The 23,002-nt window shown below is 39.4% G+C and overlaps 1 protein-coding gene across 1 annotated transcript in view; it reads left to right on the top strand.

Annotated features, from left to right (window-relative positions):
- LOC128738387 (atypical protein kinase C) overlaps positions 1 to 23,002 on the top strand; it is a 371,387-nt gene that overhangs the window by 286,415 nt on the left and 61,970 nt on the right. Inside the window, exon 5 of the mRNA XM_053833470.1 lies at positions 18,897 to 18,982. Within this exon, the coding sequence (XP_053689445.1) occupies positions 18,897 to 18,982 (86 nt within the window). The remainder of the gene's footprint in view (positions 1 to 18,896; positions 18,983 to 23,002) is intronic.

Here is a 23,002-nt window from a genome sequence, read left to right as displayed (position 1 = left end):
TACTACTCGAATGTTCGTTTGATCGAATGTAAAAGGATGGAAACGAAGAAATTACACTGTTCGACATGATTAATCCCATTTGATCAATTATCGGCATAGGAAAAGAAAAGGTTTAATGTGCATTGTACAAACTCATGGATGATGGGTTCTAAAGAATGATATATTATTATAATTTTCAAAGTCGACTGTGGCATTTTTTCTAGACTTTTCTAAAGAGGGTTTCATCGTGTAAGTAAGTACCAAGTTGTAAGAGGGTTGTTTTGGGGGGGTTATTGGTAGCTACGCTTAACAAGTAGTCGTTATGATTCCTACCTTTTGTCCAATGCTGGAAGGTGCATGGGTCGAACCAAGCTATAATCTAAGATTGCAACCGGATTTGAACTCACCAGGGCATGTAGCTCGCAGGTATCCGTGTGCTTATGAACCGCAGAGGCGCTGGACAAAAAGGAGACTCCAAACCCTCCTTATTAAGGTAGCGACGTATCTGGTTGGGTTATTTTTAGACACACAAATTGTGCCTCTTCCTCTGTCTACTGTAGAAACCATCGACCGAGAAGTTTTAACCTAACTTGTTTTACTGTCAGGACGACGACACTATGCAGGCCCTTACGACTTGCAAGGTACTGCGCGTGACGCTGTTCGTCCGTCAGCGTGTTAGCCGAGATTCTCAGCGCGGGTTTTCGGAACCCGTCCCTCCATCAATTGTAGAACCACCGTTTAAAACAAAATAATAATATTAATGCCTGACCGTATTTCAAGGTCAAAGACTAAAAAACAGGAGTTTGGTCTATTTCATAGGAACGGAGCCTTTCTCCGAAAACCCGCGCTGAAAATCGCGGCTAACACGCTGACAGACGAACAGCGTCACGCGCAGTACCTTGCAAGATGATTTTTAGCACCCGCCGTTCGAAAACTCCGAGTGCTCGTAGGTCCTCCTAGCAGTGTCCACGTTTCGTGCCCGTGGAGGACAACCGGTCTAATTAGGGTTCTGTGCAGTGTGCACTTTGTACGGGAGCTCAGATTATTTGACCGCAAATGTTTGTGGAGTCCGTAATATGCCAGACTTCCGCTGATAATACGCCTTTTAATCTCACGGCTGGTATTGTTGTCCTCTGTTGCCAGTGAGCCAAGGTATACGAACTCGTCGACTACCTCAAACTCATCGCCGTCGACTACCACGATACTGTCCAAGCTCTACTGTCGCCCTCGGTCCTGTCCGCCAGCATGTACTTCGTTTTAGACGTATTTATCTTCAATCCAATCTTCTTTGCTTCGCGTTTTAGTCTGGTGTACTGATCTTTCACCGCCTAAATTGTTCTGCCGACAGCATCCGCGTCGTCAGGAAAGCAGATAAATTGACTGAATTTATTGAAAATCGTGCCCCGCATTTCGATCGCCGCTCGTCTTATAACACCTTCAAGTGCAATGTTGAATAGCAGGTAGGAAAGATCATCTCCTTGTTGAAGTCCCATGCGAGATTCGAATGGGTCCGACAACCCACCCGAGATTCTCACACAGCACTGGATCCCATCCATCGTAGCCATGATAAGTCTAGTAAGCTTACCCGGAAAGCCGTTTTCGTCCAAAATTTTCCATACCTCTTGTCGGTTTATGCTATCACATGCGGCTTTGAAATCGATGAACAGATGGTGCGTAGGGACTCGGAATTCGTGGCATTTCTGGAGGATCTGCCGCAGGGTGAAGATTTGGTCCGTTGTAGACCGACCCTCCATGAAGCCGGCCTGGTAACTTGCCACGAATCTATTGGCTATTGGTGTTAGTCGGTGGAAGATGGCTTGGGAGTTGGAACAGCACTTTGTAGGCGGCATTCAGGATACTGATCGCTCGGTAGTTCTCACAATCCAGCTTATCGCTTTTCTTGTAGATAGGGCAGATAATCTCGTCTTTCCACTCCTCCGGTAGTCGTTCCGTATCCCAAATCTTGACAATCAGTTGATGCAGACAGCCGGTCGATGGGGGGTCGATGGGGGTGGCACATCTTCGTTGCTTGCTGCACCAATGTGGTCACTTCCTCCACTATCATTGTCTTCCGCCTGAACGCCATTCAGGTGTTCATCGTAGTGCTGCTTCCACCTTTCGATCACCGCACGGTCGTCAGTCAAGATACCTCCATCTTTGTCTCTGCACATTTCGACCCGCGGCACAAAGCCTCTGCGAGATCCGTTGAGTCTCTAATAGAACTTCCGAGTGTCGTGAAAGCGGTATAGCTGTTCGAGTTCTTCGCACTCCTCCTCTTGGTGGCGCTTCTTCTCCTTAAAGAGTCGGGTTTGCTGCCTCCGCTTTTGTTTGTATCGCTCAACATTCTGACGGGTGGCTCTACGCAGCAGTTGTACCCGCGCTGCGTTCTTCTCAGCCAATATCTGCTGGCATTCCTCGTTAAACCATTCGTTAGGTCGACCAGGACAACTGCGCAGCATGTACCGCAGAGAGAACTCCAACGATTCAAGTGGAACCAGAATTAATACCTAATTCCATTAAACTTCTTGAAATCAAGGGAAAGGATAAAAGCGTGTACACAGTTGTAAGTTGTACACGTCCCAGCACCTCTTAGCTTGGCTATTCAATTATACAAATCACAGTATTTCAATGTATGGCCACGTGGAGGCGCTAGATAGGGGTTTGGGATGGCTGGGCGCTTTTTCCTAGTTGTCTTCCCCATTCTATATCCACACGAATCAGAGTCGGAAAACCATGTTCTAGCATTATCTACCACAGCTCATTTTGTTTGATTGAATCGGACGCCGCCTTAGAGTTCACAAACAGATGATGAGTTTGCAAGTTGTACTCCTGGAACTTATCTAGTAACTGAAACAGGGTTGAAAAGTAAACATCGGATCCATCGTGGAGCGATCCTCATGAAAACCAGCTTGGTACTCGCCGACTAAGGATTCCGGCAACGGTCTCAATCTACAGAACAGGATTGCATACGGGAAAGCACTTCTAAGGCAGAATTGAGCAATGTAATGTATCGATAATTTTTACACTCGAGTCGATGTCCTTTTCTGAAATTTTGAAAATGAGGCCATCCAACCACTCCTCTGACTTTTGTGTTTCCTCCTAGATCCTGATACTAATTCGGTGGATTGCTTCGTACAGCCGGTCGCTCCCCGGGTTTAGAAGTTTAGCCGTTTTTCAGCTCACTGATTGTCTTCTTAACCTCTTCTCGTGTTAGCGGTCCCACCGCTTGGTCATGCTCACAATTCTGCTGATTCCCGTGTCTACCTCTCCATTCAAGATTCTATTCTTTAGAATTGCTCAGCCACCTGGCTGCTACCGCCGTTTTGTCAGTAAGCGGGTTGCCGGCACATCACAGGCATGGCATCCTGCTCCTCATCGTTTCGTAGAAATTCTGCGTGTCGTTACTGGCGAATCTCTTCTGCGTCGGCAAGCATGTGCTTCTCGTACACGCGTTTTTTTAAACGGTGGGCTCTTTTTTCTGCAGCTCTAGTCTCTTTATACTTTCCTCTGTTCTGGCGTATAGCCGCAGTGAGCACCTGACTCCTAGTCTGGTTCTTCTCTTCTGTCACTCTCCGGCAATACGCATCAAACTAGCTGTTACGCTGTCTTCCGCAAATGACTTTTTACCACTTCTCTCTCTCTCTATTGTTTCAATGGCACCATGGAGATTCCTCCACAGTCCACAGTTCTTTTCTTCCTGCTGTGCTGCGATTCGTTGATCAGGCTTTCTGGCGTATTCCGCTGCTTCGCCATCTATCGTCAACTACTGTATGTTGAAACGCTGCCTTCTCTTAGTGTGAGCCTTCGACGCGTTCGGCAACCTTGCGCGAATCTTACACACGCCGAGATAGTGGTCAGATTCGATATTTGGTCCTCGAAAACGTATCGACCGTCAATCAAGACATGATCGATTAGATGCCTTCAGCTGTGTTTTCGAATATTCAGACATGAAAACTAGGTGCTACAGATAGCCATTCCCCTGGTCGTGGCGAAATTTATAAGCCTCAAACCGTTATCATTGATCGACAGATGAAGGCTATGTCTGCCACTGACCAGACGGAAAAACTTCTCCCTCCCGATCTGCGCGTTTGCGGGCTGCCGGTTCATGGAGAGTTCTGACATTCCAGGGACGAATCTTCCAATCGTTATCCATTAATGGTTTCCTTGTTATAGACTAATCTCAAGTTTTTAGTGTTGACCTTGAAATGCGGTCATACATATATATTAATATTTTTTTTTTTTTTGAAACGATGGTTCTACAATTGATGAAGGGACGGTAGGGGAAAGAAATGAAAATTTTTTTGGTGAAGGAGGGGAAGAGCGGAAAGGAAAGGAGGGGGGGGGAATTGGTAGCTACGCTTAACAAGCAGTCATTTTGACTCCTACCTTTTTATTATTATTACTTATTATTATTTATTTGATTCAATCCATTCGCTGGTACTTGTACCCTAGAACCATAGAGGCGTTGGACAGGTTTCCTTGTTCTTTGCCATGTCTTATGGCGATTGATCCGTTTTTTCATTTTCGCTTTTCGTCATACATGAAGGTTTCGGTATAATACCTTACCGGGGTCTCGATATTTACATCCCGCTGATGGGACTGCCAGTTTAGGTATAGCTTGCGGGATACAGCGTTTCATGTTCAGCTGCTCATCCCGAGACAGAAGCTGTTTGTGCCGCCCCTCACTTTGAGAGCAGGCATTAGGCTCGCACCTCCTAGCTTGGCTACTCAATTATATAAATTGCAGTATTTCTAGGTGTGGCCACGTGGAAGCGCTAGGCGGAGGCTTGAGTAGGTACAAGCTATGTTGGGTGCTTCTTCCTAGTTGCTTTCTCCATTTCAAAAACTCCATAGCTTAGCTGCCTCCCAGTTGGCCTCGAGGTATGATGCTGGCGTTATAAGCCAGTCGTCGTATATTCGAATCTCGGCTGGGAGATGCTGTTATAGTTAATAGGATCGTAGCAACTGGCCCTGCAATTATCCTGTACTCTAACAGCTGGCTGCGAAGTCTGTTGTATAAAAACAGAAGGTCAAGTTTCGATAACGGAATGTAGCACCTAGGCTCTGTTTTGCTTTTTTTAGCTTAGCTGCTCCACTATGAAGCATTTCCAGGTATGCCCTTCGACCTTGAAAGTTCAAACCCTGACACCTTTTTGAGATAAATTTTTTGGAATAATTCTAGCTCTTGTTCGTTTTGGATTTTTTCAGTCAATACTTTGATCATTACTTAGCTTTGACTGGATCAGTGATATTCCCAAATATTAAACCTCAAGCAGTTAGATTAGGAATTGAAGGTCTTTAGTAAGCAATTTACGAAATATACCGCGCCTATGCTACACTATGCTTAACGACACATATGGTCTTGTGTTAATAATCTGTTGGATGTTTCATTTCATGAAAAATTATCATCGTCTCCGATCATTTACGTAAATTTTCAAAGCGATGTGAATTAATATTTTGCAAAAAGCGAAACCACAACCTTCCCAACGAACCTGCTTCTCTATCATCATATCTACCTATAATCTATATGCTGTATGATATACAATGTATCATCTATCACCGACATTTGTTCACAGTACGAATATTGTCAGGTGCTAAAGCGGGTTCAACACGTCAACTAGTAACTCACGCGCGATTGTTATCACACGACAATAATTATTTCTGAAGTCGTTTAGATGTCAGAGAATAGTAAGAAAAATTACAGATATAGAGTGCCCTAGTTCGACCTCTCCCCGAGATCGCGTGCTCGGGCAACCCTCCACTGATTCAGATTTCAGTTTCAGTTTGAAACCTGCTAATAGAATGTGTAAAGAGAGGGTTCTTTTCACGTCTGCCTGGCCTTGGAAATAAAAATAAACCAATAAATAAACAAACATCTTTGAATTAGTGAAAGTTTTAGTTTAGTTTATTTTTGCAAGTAGAGCAAAAATATGAAACAAATTTACCTCTGTGAAACAAACATCTATCTAAACAACGGAGAGGTTACAGTACGGCCCATTACACAACCAAATTAAATGTCAAATTAAAAATCATTGCGCTGTACCACCACTGCAATACTTCAACCGTTTCAATCATCTTGATTTGCTGACGAGCTGACTGGTTCTCGAAGTGGTTTGCTAAGCACAAAGCTAGAAGCAAAACCTTGAAACATTTGTTTCGGTACTTCTTTGCAGTGCTCTGCCGATGGACAATTCAAGATTCAACAGGGTCCTTTTCGATCAGCAGATGGCTAAAGTGCAAAACCCTTTGCAGACTGCAATAAATCTTTCCTCATCTGATGATAATTTTTAATAACCACTCACAGAGCCCTTCGTGCCCCGATTGGTGATGATCTCTAACAATACCATATCTTGATTTACACCTTTTCGGTGTGATACGAATCGAATCGATTATTATCGATTGCGGCCTGTCCTCTGCCTAGTGGTGCAGCAGCACTTCAAGGGGTGAACCGAGGCAGCATGAAAGCATACGGAACGGAGAGGGATGCTCAGTAATAGAGTGTCGCTTTGCTCGCTCGCGCCGCACGCGGTATCACACACGGCGAGATCGCCAATGTCAAGTGCAAAGCTCTCCAGTCAGTAGTGCTGCGGCACGATCATCGGTACGCTACCGGCAATTATGCCTCTATTTACCCAGTACGTGCTGGTGCTGCTGCTAGTCGGCGCGCAAGACGGAAGACAATTACCTGCCGACCAACCAACCAATTCGAAAAATGTTTGACGATTTCGGCAGGGCTTTAGCGAAAATAATCGAGAGTCGATGCCGCGTTGCGAGCGCGAACGTGCACGTGAAAGAACAACAACAACAGTCAACCGACCGCACACCGCCGTCGTCGGCAGATTTAATCAATTATACATTAATTCTACGGACAGCTTGGATGGATGATGGTTAGATGTCTTAGGCTCGAAGCAGGATGGGGTTTCGGGTGATATGGATGTTCGCTGATCAGCATCTTGATGCTTCAACTGAGAATCGACGGGCGTCGTCGTTAGTTCAAACAACGGCGCGCCAGCAACATCACGCAGTTCCGTCCGTCCGTAGCCGTTGGTTGTTGTGAGGAGGTTCTATAGTTAACTTCGGAATGTTACTCCGGTGGAGTTCAGTGGTGCTGCTGCTGCTAGCTGTCGGGAGTTTTTGGCTGTCCGGAGTCCGGGCACTGCTGATTCGGAACGATTGCGTGTGCGATCCGGTTAACGCTTTCCTAGACTCGTTGCCGCTTAACCGTGAACGGACGGTGAGAATCAGTGTGTCAAACGCCGTTATTGATTTAGCATCAATTAGCATCTTCTCGTGTGGCTTGTTTATTTCGTAGGACCAGTTGCTCGGAATAGATGGCTACCAAGGTAAACCACATCGCGTTGTCACGGAAGATGGCTACGTGCTGAAGCTGTATCGGATTTGGGGTGAAAATAGGCCTGCGGCCGTGAACTCCAGTCGAGAAGTGATTCTGTTCCAGCATGGAATCCTGCATTCTTCGGCCGACTGGTTGGTACTCGGCCCCGGCCGATCGTTGGCCTATCAACTGGTCGACTTGGGATTCGATGTTTGGTTAGCAAACACTCGATCCTCGCTTAATTCCCATCAGCATCGGAAATATTGCACCTGTTCGAGAGAGTATTGGGACTACAGCTGGCACGAGATGGGTTATTACGATCTGGCGGCCACGATCGATCGAGTGCTCCAGGAAACAGGTCGGCCCAAGCTTCGCTTGGTGGTCTACTCCGAAGGAGGAGCCATGGCTATGGTTTTGCTCTCATCACGACCGGAGTATAATCAAAAATTGATCGGATTGGAGGCGCTGGCACCTGGTACTTTTGTGTCCAACACCTGGTATCGCTTTTTGGCTCTGCCTGCCTTAAAAATTCCTAAAATTCTACATGTAAGTATTCGATTACACTCAAGTACTTTTTTTACACGGTTTAGTTTTTTGAGTATTAAGAACGGGGTAACTTAGAGACCATTCATTTATTTCTCAATACATTTGGGAGTAGCTCGACATTCCTCACGTAGGTTGTAATTAGTTCCTTAGCTGCACCGTTTTCGAGTAATCGAAAAAAACAAACCGTGTAAAAAAAGACTTGAGTGTACTTCTTAAGGGCATTATTTTAAATTATCGTACAGGTTTGGGCAAATTCAGTGAAATTTTGAACGTGGGTAGAATTCATGAACTTATAAACGAAAAAAATATTTAAAATTCGTGGTCCCCTATTTTCTCTAACAAAAAAACTCCAAAGCAAGTTTTACCCAGATATTGCTTATTTCAAAAATTTGTAAGCCTTCAAGCTTCGTAGAACAAGCATTTTTGTAGAAAAATGCAAGCAACTCTTTTCAGCTATCCAGCAAAAATATTTTCTGGAACACGTTTATTACTAAACTTGTTATGGTCTGAGGTAAAAAGAACTGAAGAACTGAAAAAATCATCTTGTATTTCATGGAAAAATTTCCATTTATTTTTTCTTGTTAGTTAATTTATACCCTTTTAGTGATAAACATATATTTAACCTCAATTTGGTGCTTGATTTGTACTTCCACTTTGACCTCGACTTGAAGCTCGGTTTGGACCTCGAATTTAACTTTGATTTATACCTGGCCCGTGATTTGGAAACCGACTAGAACCTCTGTGCGGCTTAAATATAGACATTGCTTTGGGCTTTGATTCCGACTTGGACCCTGATTTCGATTTGTATCTCGACCAGCGCGACCATTTTTAAGGTAGCCTTTGGCTTGGACGTCAATTTGGACCTTGATTTGGATCTTGACCAGAATCTTAATTTACATCTTAATTTGAACCTCGACTTGAATCTAGGCTGTGCGAGATTTCGCGAAATTTCGTCTTCACCGTATTTGAACGAAATTAAGCGAAATTTACTGTAGATTTAACTGTAGTTTAATGGTTATCTACCATAAAATTTAAGATAAATTTCGTACGATTTCGTTAAATTTCGGTAAACATGAAATTCCGCGAAATTTCGCCCAGCCTTACTGGAACCATTTAGACTTCAACATAGACCTTGGTGTATACGTCAATTTGGCTTCGACTTCGACTCCTTGTCGATTTAGAACCTGATTTATATCTCGACTTGGAGCTCTGCTGGAATCGGGTTTTAAACCTTAATTGTGACTTTAACCTGGATCTTTACTACAATCTGAAGTTGGACTTTAACTTAGACTTTAATTTTGACCTCGTCTTGGGGTTCAACTTTGAGTTCGATTCGAACCTTGATTTGTACCTTTACTTCGACTTCGACTTATCCATTTAGACCTCAACTGTAATGTAATCTCAATTTGGATTTTAACTGACTTTTGCTTGGACCTTGATCTGGATTCAAAACTGGACTGAAGCTTTAACTCCGACTTGGTCTAGGATTTGGATTTGAGCCTTGATATACACATTGACTTTGACTTCGATTTGGACCTTGGGTCTTGACTTGGATCTCGATTTGGGCTTCGTCCTAGACCTCGATTGTAAGCTCTACTTAGGCCACGATTTGTACCTTAACTTGGATCTCGACCTTCCTTAAAACCTTAATGCGGATCTCGACTTGAATCTAGTGGAGTCTCGATTGAATTTTAACTGGACGTCGACTCTGAGCTCGACCTTGACCTTGATTTCTACTTCGACTTGGACTCTGATTTTATACCTCGTTTGGACCTTAATTTGGACATTGATTTGGATCTTGATTAGAACTTCGATGCGAACGTTGGTTTAGACTTTGACTTAGACGTCGACTTGAAATTGGACTATAAGTTGGATCTTGACTTGAGCTTGGACTTGGATTTGGACCTTGATTACCATCTCGACTTGGACCTCGGTTTGGATTTTAACTTAGACCTTGACTTGGGCGTCGACTAGAATGTCGATTGTAACTTCGATTTAACCATTACTTCAGACCTCGACTTATCACTTGAACCTCGACTGGAACTTTCATTTCGGCTTTGATTCGGGCTAGGATTTGGATCTTGATTTGTACAAGGACTTGAACGTCGATTCGGATCTCGATTTGAACTACAAGTTACAGCTCGACTTTCCCAATAAGAATGAACAAAAATGTATATCTCATGAACCATTTACTATCATCGTAAAAAAGTTTAAGCGAATTAAGCGGATTTAAGAGAAAAATTTTATTTGGACGCTCATGAAAGGAGTATTAGACAAAATATCATAAAAATGGTACAAAAATAATAGAACCGACACAAAAATCACACATATTCTACAGTAAAAATATACAGAAATAACAACTTAAATATATGCGCAAAAATTGCAAGAAACAATACAAAATATAACAGAAATATAAAAAAAAGTGAAACAAAAAAAGGAAAGTAAACACTAAAGGCATCTAAAGTTGAACAAAAATATCGAAAGAACTGGCACAGAAAGCAATTCAAAAATGCAGAAATATAAAAATCAATATATAAAATGACACAATACGACGCAAAAAACATAAAAACAACGCAACAATGACCCACAAGAAAGCATAACAACACAAAAATGACACAAATCACAAAAATAATGCAAAAATTATATTATAAAGGCACAAAATAAACCAAGATTCACAAAATAAATAACCGTTAAAATGGCATAAATGACGAACATATACGAAATCGATAAAAAATAATTCATAAATAATGTAAAATCAAGCCGAAAAGGTAAACAAATTAAACAACAATAACGCTAAAACTGGTATAAAATGATACGTAAATCACAAAAATGCAGAATATTACTGATTCAATACTATAACAAATCTATACCTATAAAGAAGGATTTCTGTCTGTCTGTCTGTCTGTCTGTCTGTCTGTCTGTCTGTCTGTCTGTCTGTTTTGTGTTCCTTATAGAATCAAAAACTACTGAACCAATCGGCGTGAAAATTTGCATGTAGAGGTTTTTAGGGCCAGGAAAGGTTTTAGTGATGGTTAGAGACCCCTCCCCCCACTAAGAGGGGGGGCTCCCATACAAATGAAACACAAATTTCTGCATAATTCGAGAACTAATTAAGCAAATAGAACCAAATTTGGCATGTGGGTGTTTTCGGTGACAAGAATTTATTCTAGGGTAATTTGAGACCCCTCCCCTCTTTATAAGGGGAATTATAACTCCTCTCTCCTTTAAGAGGGGGGGTTTCCATACCAATTTCCTCATAACTCGAGAACTAATCAAGCAAATAGAACCAAATTTGGCATGTGAAAGTTTTCGAGGGCAAGAAAATTTTCTATGTTGAATTAGGACCCCTCCTCACTTTAAGAGGGGGGGCTCCTGTACAAATGAAATACCAATTTCCTCATAACTCGAGAACTAATCAAGCAAATGGAACCAAATTTGGCATGTGTGTGTTTTTGAAGACAAAATTTTTTTCTATGATGAATTGGGACCCCTCCCCACTTTAAGAGGGGGGGGGGGCTCCTATACAAACGAAATACAAATTTCCTTATAACTCGAGAGCTAATCCAGCAAATGGAACCAAATTTGGCATGTAGGTGTTTTTGGAGGCAAGAATGTTTTCTATGATGAATAAGAACCTCTCCCCACTTTAGGAGGGGGGGCTCCTATACAAATGAAATACAAATTTCCTCATAACTCGAGAACTAATCAAGCAAATAGAACCAAATTTGGCATGTGGGTGTTTTCGGTGACAAGAATTTATTCTATGGTAAATTGAGACCCCTCCCTCTTTATAAGAGGAATTGTAACTCCTCTCTCCTTTAAGAGGGGGGGCTGCCATACAAATTTCCTCATAACTCGAGAACTAATCAAGCAAATGGAACCAACTTTGGCATGTGAAGGTTTTCGAGGGCAAGAAAATTTTCTACGGTGAATTAGGACCCCTCCCCACTCTAAGAGGGGGGGCTCCTGTACAAATGAAATACAAATTTCCTCCTAACTCGAGAACTAATCAAGCAAATAGAACAACATTTGGCATGTGGGTGTTTTTTTTGGTGACAAGAATTTATTCTATGGTGAATTGAGACCCCTCCCCTCTTTATAAGAGGAATTATAACTCCTCTCCCCTTTAAGAGGGGGAACTTCCATACAAATTTCCTCATAACTCGAGAACTAATCAAGCAAATGCAACCAAATTTGGCATGTGAAGGTTTTCGAGAGCAAGAAAATTTTCTATGGTGAATTAGGACCCCTCCCCACTTTAAGAGGAGGGGCTCCTGTACAAATGAAATACCAATTTCCTCATAACTCGAGAACTAATCAAGCGAATTGAACCAAATTTGGCATGTGTGTGTTTTTGGAGACAATTTTTTTTTCAATGATGAATTGGGACCCCTCCCCACTCTAAGAGGGAGGGCTCCTGTACAAATGAAATACAAATTTCCTCCTAACTCGAGAACTAATCAAGCAAATAGAACAACATTTGGCATGTGGGTGTTTTTGGAGGCAACCATTTTTCCCATGATGAATTAGGACTTCTTACCTTTTTAGGAGGGGGGGGCTCCCATTCAAACGAAATACAAATTTGCTCATAACTTTAGAACTAATCAAGTAAATGGAACCAAATTTGGCATGTGAGAGTTTTAAATGGCAGAATTTTTTTTCTGTGGTGTATTACGACCCCTTTCCCTTTTAAGAGGGTGGGCTTCCATACAAATGAAATACAAATTTCCTTATAATTTGAGTACTAATCAAGCAAATGGAACCAAATTTAGCATGTAGGAGATTTTTGAGTCTTGAATTTATTTTATGATAGTTAGAGACCTCTCACCCCTGTGGTAGGGGGATATGGACTCTCATACAAATAAAACAGAAATTTTGGCGAAACTCAAAAACTAATCCAACTCGAGAAATTCGAGACTCTTCCATAAAACATTAATCAATAACAAGACCACAAAAACTATCTATAGTAACACTAGATCATTCAGGACGAGCCGGTCGCGAGTGTTGCCGGTGACCCGCCGTCGGAAGCGCCGCCCACTGGGGGACTTGCAAAACTCGAGAAGTGATAAAGATCATCCGAGATTCATGATTTATGTACAACACAGGTTAATTTGTGGCAATACGAAGTTTGTCGGGTCAGCTAGTGACATATAAAAGATACAAAAATGATACCAAAAGGAACCAAAATGATAAGAAAATGACAAAGTCATCAAAAGGATAAATTAAAAAACAAGTTACACAAAATGCTTACAAGATATGATATAAATTAAACATAAATTAGACGAAATTAGAGATAAATTGATATTAATTAAAAAAATTGACGTTTATCTTCTTATTCGCTTACACCTGTTAGCTCTTTTAAGTATCACATGTTTTCATTTTTTCTATACCGTTAGTTTGTTTACTTGTTTTCTATAACGTGTTCTCTGTTTCAATGTTTTTGTTCATGTCCGGTCCCATTTTTTCTCTTGTTTGTTGGTTATGTTTGTCCTCATGTTTTGTTAGTCATGTTAGTTTATGGCTATTTTCTTTCCCGTATTCCAACGTTTTGTTTTCATTTTCCTTTTTTTTCGTATGCATTTTTCGTCTTATTCTAATCCCTTTTATCTCCTTTCGCTCTGGCTTTTCGCCTTCGTCTGTTCCGTTTTTCCTTTTTTGATGCTTTGTTTTTCCTTTTTTTCTGTCACGTTTATTCCAATGTTGGCTCTCTTTCTTTCAATTCCTCTTCGGTTTCCTTTTTTTAATTTCCCGTTTTGCGTCTTTTTCTCCGTTTTACCTTTATCTTTAGCCCATTTTTCCTGTTTTGCTTGTGTTTTTTCTCGTTTTTGGTTCTATCTTTCTCCCTCTAAATCCCGTTTGACCCCTTTTTCCCGATTTCCTCTGTCGGTTTTCATTTTTATCTCTCGCTGTTCTCCTTTTCCCTTTTGGTTTCTTTTTTTTGCTTTCGTCTTTTCTGTTCCTTATTCTCTTTCTTGTCTCGTTTTTCCTCTTTTTCTCGATCGTTTTTCCTTTTTTCTATTTATTTTCTCTTCTTTGCCTGTCTCAATTTTGTCACCCTTTTCCTTTGTCCTGATTTTCCTCTGCTCCGTTTTACCTCGTTTTCAGGCCCGATTTTTCTCGTTTCTTGTCTCGATTTTTCTTCTTTTCTGTTCAGTTTGTCTCCAATTTTTTTTTGTTTTCTATGGTTTCTTTATCGCTTTTCCTCCGTTTTACCACTCTTTAGGCCGTTTTTGTTTTTGTCGTTTTCTGTCCCATTTTCGAATTTGTTGTCCCATTTTTATCGTTTCCTTCGTTTTTTTTATTGTTTTTCCTTCTTTTCTTTAGTTTTTCTCTAGCGTTTTGCCTCGTTTTTCTTTTCTTTTCCGTTTTACTTTTTACATTTTCTCTTTTTATATCCCGTTTGACTTATTGTCTCATTTTTTCGTCTCTATCGGCTTTCCTTTTTGTTTCTGCCCACTGTTCTCTTGCTCCGTTTCTTTTCTCCGTTGATTGTGTTGATTTTTCTGAGTCCTGAGTCTTCATAGGTCCGTTTTTTGTCAGTCTTCCTTTGTTTTTTTTCGATTTCAGTCCCATTTTTTCTGTTTTTGTCTCGTTTTTTTTCGCTTTTAACGCCTTTTTCATTCCGTTTTTGGTTTTTTTCTCTTTTCGTTCTTCTTCTTATGTAACGATTTGCTTTTCTTTTCCGTTTTTCTTTCCTCCCTATATATTTCGTTTTAATTTTCTCTCCATTGTTTTCTTTTTCTGTCTCGTTTTGCTTTTTTACTGTTAACGTTTCTCCATTTTCTTACTTTCAAATTGTCTGCTTTTTATTTCTTGCATTTTTCTCCCTTTTTGTCCCTCTTTTCTTTTTTTCTGTCTGGTAAATTATCCTTATTTTCTTTCTCGTTCTGTATTTTCTTTATGCCTTTTCCATCTTTTCTCTCATTTTGCTGTTGTGTCCTCGTTTTTCCATTTTTTCTCTCCCAGAAAGCAAAGCTTCGGGATTAAACATCTTTTCTAAGACTTGACCCTTCTTTACCGAAAGACTTCAGAACCGGCTATTAAAGTACAGGACAGTTACGGGACTAGCGCAACAATCCCTCTGACTATCTAGCAGCATCGCCTAGCCGAGTTTCGACCAGCGTTAGAAACTTGTTAGAGCTTGTTAGACCAGCGTTGCACCTCGAAACCAACTAAGCGGCTGACTTTTTCTGTCCCATATTCTTCTTTTTTCTGTTTTTTCTTTTCATTTCTTGTTACTCCTCCCATTCTGTCAAGTTTTTTCTCTCGTTTCTCTTTTTTTAATGCAAAATTTTGTGTTTTCTCTCGCTTTTTTCCAATTTTTCATCCTTTGTTTATCTATTTTTTACTAGTAGTAGTAGTAGTAAGGGGGAAATCCATCATCATTTCAAGGACTTGCCAGTGTATGTGGGTAGACTTACAGTAGATCCAAATTTGATTATCAAATGAATATCACACTAATGCTGTTATAAAAGGACCAAAAGGGGTTTGGCAGACCCACAAGCAGAGACACTTGTGTGCATTCCGGGGTTTTAAGATTTTCCTTCCAACATTAGGATCCTTCCATGTAATAATCAATTTCTCTGCACCAGCTTTAACCCACGTGATGGTTTGTTTGCTTTGTTTATCTATTTTTTACTGGGTTGAAACTAAACCTGAAATTAAATTTATAAGTGAACTTGTAACTGCAACAATTTACGTATCGCAACAATAGTGGCCGATTAAATTAAAAATTACGGACTTCTGTGGTAAAGAAATTATTTTGCTTTGCATTAAATGAAAACAAACAAACAAAATCAAAACTGTTTAAAAATAACACAGAAAAAACGATTTGATACAAAAATGAAACTTTAATGATTGAAACATGATATGAAAAATATAAAAATAAAATGAAAATAATGCAAAAAAATAATACTAAATCAAAACAAAACAGCTAGAAAAATGGCAAACAATTTACAAAACTAACACGAAAGATACAAATTGATATATATCATAAATATAAATGACACAAAATGGCACAAGAAATAAAACACTCAATTGTTCTTGATACTTCGTCAGAAAAGGTTTCTTGGACAACTTAATTGTACCTCAGTGTGTGGCTACCCAAGTAACAATTTGGGTTTTATTACACTCTTATGATAGCAAAATTGGTCTTGAAGACCACCATAAGAGTACAATAAAACTCACATTGTTGCTGGGGTAAATTTCGTTTGAAATAACCCTTAGGGTATCTTCTATGGTGCTCTATATTTAGATCAGAGTTATGCCAAATTTGGACCAGCGAAATTGAAAATAGAACTGGCGAAATTGTTCAATTCATATCAATCCGCAGCGGTAATATAAATATTTTCTGTTGCGAATCGACAAAAGGGTGCATGATGTAAATAAACCGAAGCATGGTTCGATTTCGCCTTTTCGTCTGTTTATGCCAGATATGAGAATGGCATATTCAACTCCAAGCGATAAAAGCGAAGCAATTTTGGTTTAAGATGGATTGATTAATCTATTTCATAACCAGTCTACCAAAGAACTGGCGATAGCTTTATAAACTTCAACATTTTCCTGTTTTTTTCCTGTCAAATGTCAGACTAAAAGTTATACGAGTTGTAAAAAATTTACAACATCGCTCCGGTAAATTAGGTTTACAACACAGGCGCGGAAACGTTTTTCTGTTTAGTTCACAAATTTGGACCAAAATCAGGATTTGGATCACCGTAGAAGATGCCCTTATTTCATTAGAGTTTTTTTCTCAAAATTAAATTTAAAGTGCAGTTGGAATTTTACCGCAATAAAACTTTATGTAGCAAATATTTTTCCTAATGTTTTACTGTTAGCCTTTTTAGAATCCGATTTTATATTGAAGGGGCGAAACTAAGAATATATAAAACCACATTGAAGAATAAATTGGTGGTTTAAAGTTTCAAATTATTGCATCATTTGGTAACCAAATAAATTAAGACGAAATTGAAGTTTAGATTAAAAAAAATATACAAATCTAATCTACACAGATTGTGATAAAAGCCATTAAAAATATTAAGAAGATTATGAAAAGCCAAGAAGGATAGATGAACAATTCTGCAATAGAAATCTTAGTCTAAATCACTCCTACATAATTGAGAAATTATTAGTTTTAGATTAAAATTTTAGAACTAGTTTTCACCTAATTAAATAAATAAACGACATGACAATTTATGCAAACAGCGATTGCCTACCAGGGAGGTGCACGGGAGAGATTCGTCCGCTCGGTGAAAAACTTTTTCCAGTTATTTTTTCTGAATTGTTGAGAAGATTTGCTTGCTACATTTAGTTTTACTCTACAATGCTTTCAAGGGACGTAAATTTTTTTAAATAAGCGATGTCCCAGAAAATTCGAAAATTTTCGTGGGAGTTTTGTGGAAAATGAAGACCTTGATTTTTAAAATTATTGTTTTAGTCCATTCACGTCCGTTTACTATGCCCGCGTGCAAAATTTCATGATAATCTGGGACCTTTCAGCCTATTTTGTACGATACTTTTGAAAAATACTCCCCAATCATTTAAAGGACTAATTACAAAGTTCAATTTCAGACTGCGTACGCGCTGTACTCCACCAACGAACTCATCGTGCAAGCTTGCGAAGCGAAAAAGCCAGCCTGCCTGGAGCTGTACTATCAAATTATAGCCGGTGAAAGTGCCGGCATGAATCGAACCTGGATCGAGCGGATTTACCCTAGCCTGCCGGCCGGCGGTTCCATGCGAGAGGTGATGCATTACGTGCAAATCATCTGGACCAAACGGTTCGCTCCGTTCGACTATGGTACCAGGAAGAACTTGCGGTTGTACGGCCGCAGTACTCCTCCGGAGTATCGTCTAGATCGAGTTACTGCACCGGTCAGCATTCACTACGGGCTGGCCGATAAAATTGTGGATCCATCCGGGGTGCAGCGGTTGGCATCCAAGTTGATCAACAGCGAACGGTTGAGGATACGATCGTACGACAAGCTGCAACATTCGGACTTCATCTACGCTGATGCAGCGTACGAGCTAGTTTATAAGGAAGTTATTAAGTGGATTGTTGAATAAATTCCATTCTAAACAATTTCGCTAGAGAGTAAAAATAACTTACACGCCCGTTAACATTTAGAACCCCTTTCCGGATTGAAGTAGCAGCACAGCGACCAGCACGGTTCAGCTACTAGCAAAATGCGGGTCATTAGCTCAAATGTCGTACTTCGCTCTTTGTTTTCGGTAGTTCAACCTCGGCTAATGTTCCCCACCGGCATAAACCAGTTCGCTCGGCTGGTTACATCCTATCGCGTCGCCTTGCCGCAGCAAACATTTCTCGAAACACGAACCAAAGCGTGTCTGTGACACTTGTATGCATGAGTGGCCCTACGATGCTGATTACGCCGACGACGACGACGTCGAGGACGTCGACGATAAGGGACCGTGCATTATTTCGTGCAGAAACATCACTTTGTTCGTTCGTTCGCTCGTTTGGGTTTTTTTCGTTTGCGGTTTGGACTCTTTGAAGGCAGGTGGAGGACGATACTCACTCGTCCAGGTGCAAATGCAATAAAGCTTCGCCCCAGTTGGCAGTTGGCAGTAATTTGGGCGAAAAGCACTCACACACGGTATGTGACGGGGAGGACAGGGGGGATGGGAATGCGCTTTGTCCAAAAAATAAACGACTCTCATTCCCCTTCCAGCCAGCCAGCAGTCAGTCGAGTTAATGCACGGGCTAACGATTACACTCCAGGGCAGCATTTCTCTCTGTGATCTTTGTTTCCTGTGAAAACTCAACCGTGAAGCACTTTCCACCGGACCGGTTTCGCAGAAGCGATTTCGTTCGAGTGCTTACTACTGACTGCTTGCTCTGAGTGGTACGTGAAATTAATTGAAGCGTCAAGCTACGTTCCTAATTACAAATGAATCACATCCAATATATTAATGCAGTAACACTAGATTTTAATGTAACTTAAAACTTTTATTTCAATAAAAGCCATACGAGAATCAAGCAGAACTTATTTCCTATTTTTCGATTCTTTTTTTTTTGCAGGCAGCATCTACCGACGAGGTGCCAGGAGATGGCGCAAGCTGTACCGGATAAACGGACACATATTCCAGGCGAAGCGTTTCAATCGGGTAAGAATTTCTTTTTCTCACAGTTAGAATTTATTTTGCCATCGATTCAGACAACCGGACCATTGTGGGTCCGATGGGATTCACTTTTGAAACGCAATTTATTGACTTCGGGGTTCACGGATCATCCCCGAAGTAAACTTTTGGTTGCTCCTGTTTGCTGAAAAAAAGGTTCGTTTTGTTCTTTTATAAGTTTCATGAAACTCCAGTGTCAGTCTGTTATTGGATACTTTTCGGTTTTGGTAACTGGGAAGCTGCTGTAGTTGAAAAAGAACTTTTTTCAAGTAAATTATTCGGCGCAACCTTTCTGCAATCGGTTGGTAATTATTTGGTGAAAATGTTCAGTTTGATGAGGGTTGCTGCGGCTGTCTGCCCAATTGATTTGGGAATGAACGTAGGTAAGTATTGCGAACTTATCCTATAAAAACTGATTTTGTTAGCTTCGAAATATAAAACTATAAAAACACCAATGCACAGTGGTCCAGAAACGAAAGTTAAGTGGAAACTTACTTTTGCGGCTAAGCGATTTATAATAGCTCCCCACAATGTTCAGCAAAGTTGTTCAACTCTAAAAGACAAATAATGCGAAATCAACGACTAAGTTCCAGTTTGGCTTGTAAACACATAATCGATAATAACTTTTTATAAGAAAGAGATAGAAGGATAATTTTTTCGACAAAGTTGTAGCTAAAGATTATATAAGTAACTTCGCCAAAGACATAGTAGGCGTATTTTTAGGCGTTTCTAACTTACAGGGTGTTTTACAACAAGAGCTCTCAAAAATCACTTTTTCGCTGATTTATTCAAATGCAGTGGTTTTATTGCATCATAATGTTTTACAAAGTTGGTTATCTTATCAAAAGACATATTTTTGTAGAACATTGTATGTTGAAAACTCATACGTATAGCGAGTTCTAACGTTTTTCCTGTGTTTTTTTAGTCTTTTTTGGAATAGAATATCTCAAAAAGGGGCAAACGAAAAAAATCAAACTTGACCGTTTCTGAAAGCTTGAAGTTTTATCTCAAGCATATGTGAAAATAAAAAAATGGTTTTTTCTCTAACTCGAGTAATTTCAGTTTAATTATTTCATGTTTGACCATTTTCTACTATGCAGTATTTTCCAATATCTTCTTGAAGACGATTAAAGTCAACATGTCAATAGTAAAAAAGAAATTTGTCGTACCTTGACACAATTTCTTCTGATTGTCACGTAAAATAGTCTTCGAACTCCAGATATGACATCAGTTTTCTATCAGCACCAGCTGTTTTTGATAAATATCTATCTTTCAATTTTCATTATTTTGCAAATATGCTCAATCTACCATCAATAATGTTTTAAAAATAATTTTCAATAAAAAAGCAAAAAAATATTGGTTATTTCATACGTAATATTGTTAACTGTTATTTTAGTTTTATGTCATTTTTTAATCGCAGGTAAGTATATCAAAACAGGCAAAGAGGTAAAAGAGAAAAAAACCTATAGATCCCTTTCGAACTTCAACCGCCTTATATCAGTATATAGTTGATTTGGAAAACAAAAATGGTAGTCATTTATTTGAGAGATTTAATAAATGTTTTATTTTCGAAATATTTTATTATTGTCAGCAATATAATAATTTATTATATTAATAATTGGTGGAAGCTCCAGAGTACGTGTACAATAAGAACGATTTTGTATTGCAATGACTGGATCGGACGACAGCAGGAGGCGTTTGTACGCATTCTCCAAATTGGCATTCCGGTTTAATTTTCTGGCGTGAAATTCTCTGAACTTACAAATACATTTATTTCGCGTTTCCTGTACCTCTTCGCTTAATAACCCTATGTGTCGCGCCGTGGCCTTAATAATATCTGCGCCGTGTACTAACATTTTATTAACGGTTGGCGATATAGCTAATATGGAATTGAATGGGAAATAATCTCCTAAACTACCGAACCACTTTCACGAACATTTTAGATACTAATTTTAAAAAACAGTAACGGTACCCTCAAATCTTTTGACAAAAAACTCCAGGACTCTAATAGGATTTGCTTGAAAGCGTTCCTCCTTTTTTACTACGATCATAGTCATGTTCCTGTTCCTGAATACGTATAAGACATCAATTTTAAAGACTTCTCAGCTTTCTGACACTAAAGTAATTTAAAAGATTACTTTAGACTAGAATCAGAAATATCAATATAAAATTTAATTTCATGTGCATATATCCAAGTGAAGATTTCCATTTGTCTATTTGTAAAATAATGAAAATTGTAAGATAGATATTTATCAAAAACAGCTGGTGCTGAGCTCTATTTGCAGAGAGGACGATACGACAGCGATTATTTGAAATCCAGGATAACTGCTAACCAGAGTACAGTAGTTCTGTGGAGATTAAGGCCCTTCACTCCAAACCACCGTCGAACTAACTACGCGCGCAATGAACCAGCCTGCCGCTGAAAACTAAACTAAAACTAAACTTAAACATGTCGACTGATACTATTAAGAAAAAACTTTCTGACTATTTCTGAGAGGTCAATTACATGCACACTAATACCACTGCATTTTATATTATTTTGTATTTGGTATTATAATTTATATTTATATGTATGGACTGGATGACGGGCGAAGTCCATATATCTTGACAATAAACAATTATAAAAACTACCGTTATACAAACTTATTTAATGAATAGTTCAGCAGTGGTTCGAAAACTAGCACAAGGTCGAAAAACTAGATCTCTTAACTTATCCTGAATTCGAAGACTATTTTACGTGACAATCAGTAGAAATTGTGTCATGGCACGACAAATTTCTTTTTTACTATTGACATGTTGACTTTAATCGTCTTCAAGAAGATATTAGAAAATACTGCATAGTAGAAAATGATCAAACATGAAATAATTAAACTGAAATTATTCGAGTTAGAGAAAAAACCAGTTTTTTATTTTCACATATTTTTGAGATAAAACTCCAAGCTTTCAGAAACGGCCAAGTTTGATTTTTTCGTTTGCCCCTTTTTGAGATATTCTATTCCAAAAAAGACTAAAAAAACACAGGAAAAACGTTAGAACTCGTTATACGTATGAGTTTTCAACATACAATGTTCTACAAAAATATGTCTTTTGATAAGATAACCAACTTTGTTAGACATTATGATGCAATAAAACCATTGCATTTGAAGTAATCAGCGAAAAAGTGATTTTTGAGAGGTCTTTTTATAAAACACCCTGTAAGTTAGAAACGCTTAAAAATACGCCTACTATGTCTTTGGCAAAATTACTTATATAATCTTTAGCTACAACTTTGTCGAGAAAATTATCCTTCTATCTCTTTTTTATGAAAAGTTATTATCGATTATGTGTTTACAAGCCAAACTGGAACTTAGTCGTTGATTTCGCATTAATTGTCTTTTAGAGTTGTACAACTTTGCTGAACATTGCGGGGAGCTATTTTGAGCCACAAAAAACTTTCCACTTAATTTTCACTTCTGGACCACTGTGCAATGCTTTGAAAATGTTGTCCAAAAATGTCCAAAATGTTGAACATATTTTATGACAACTATTTCCCCAAAGTTAAAGTTCACATCTATCAAGACCTTGCTCCACCGCCAAGCTGGGTGACATTGCGCATCTCGTTTCGAGTGATTTTCGTTCGAGACGCCCATTTGTTTAACGTGGTCGAAACGAACCAAAATCACTCGAAACGAGATGCGCAATGTCACCCCTGATTTCATCTCGGACTCTGAAAATGAATATATCTGACTCCCAACCGTTGAAGGAAATGAAACATTGCAGTTTATTTTCTACAAAACTGCCAATTTGAGGCATCCCAAAAATATGAAAGAGCTCATTCCCAGTGCCTATCTTTTAATCGAGTCGGAAATCTGACGTACGTAATCGTGCTATTGCTATTTTTTCTTGCACTTTAAATATTGAATTGTAAAATATTAATCTATGACGACGATGTGAAGCTCTTTTTGGAAATAAGGAACGAAGAAGACTTCGATGTATTTCAGAAATAAAGAAACATATTCCTCTTGCGAA

The sequence above is a fragment of the Sabethes cyaneus genome, chromosome 2 (assembly GCF_943734655.1).
Source record: "Sabethes cyaneus chromosome 2, idSabCyanKW18_F2, whole genome shotgun sequence".
In the NCBI taxonomy this organism is placed as follows: Eukaryota; Metazoa; Arthropoda; class Insecta; order Diptera; family Culicidae; genus Sabethes; species Sabethes cyaneus.
This window is presented reverse-complemented; position numbering and strand designations above follow the sequence as displayed.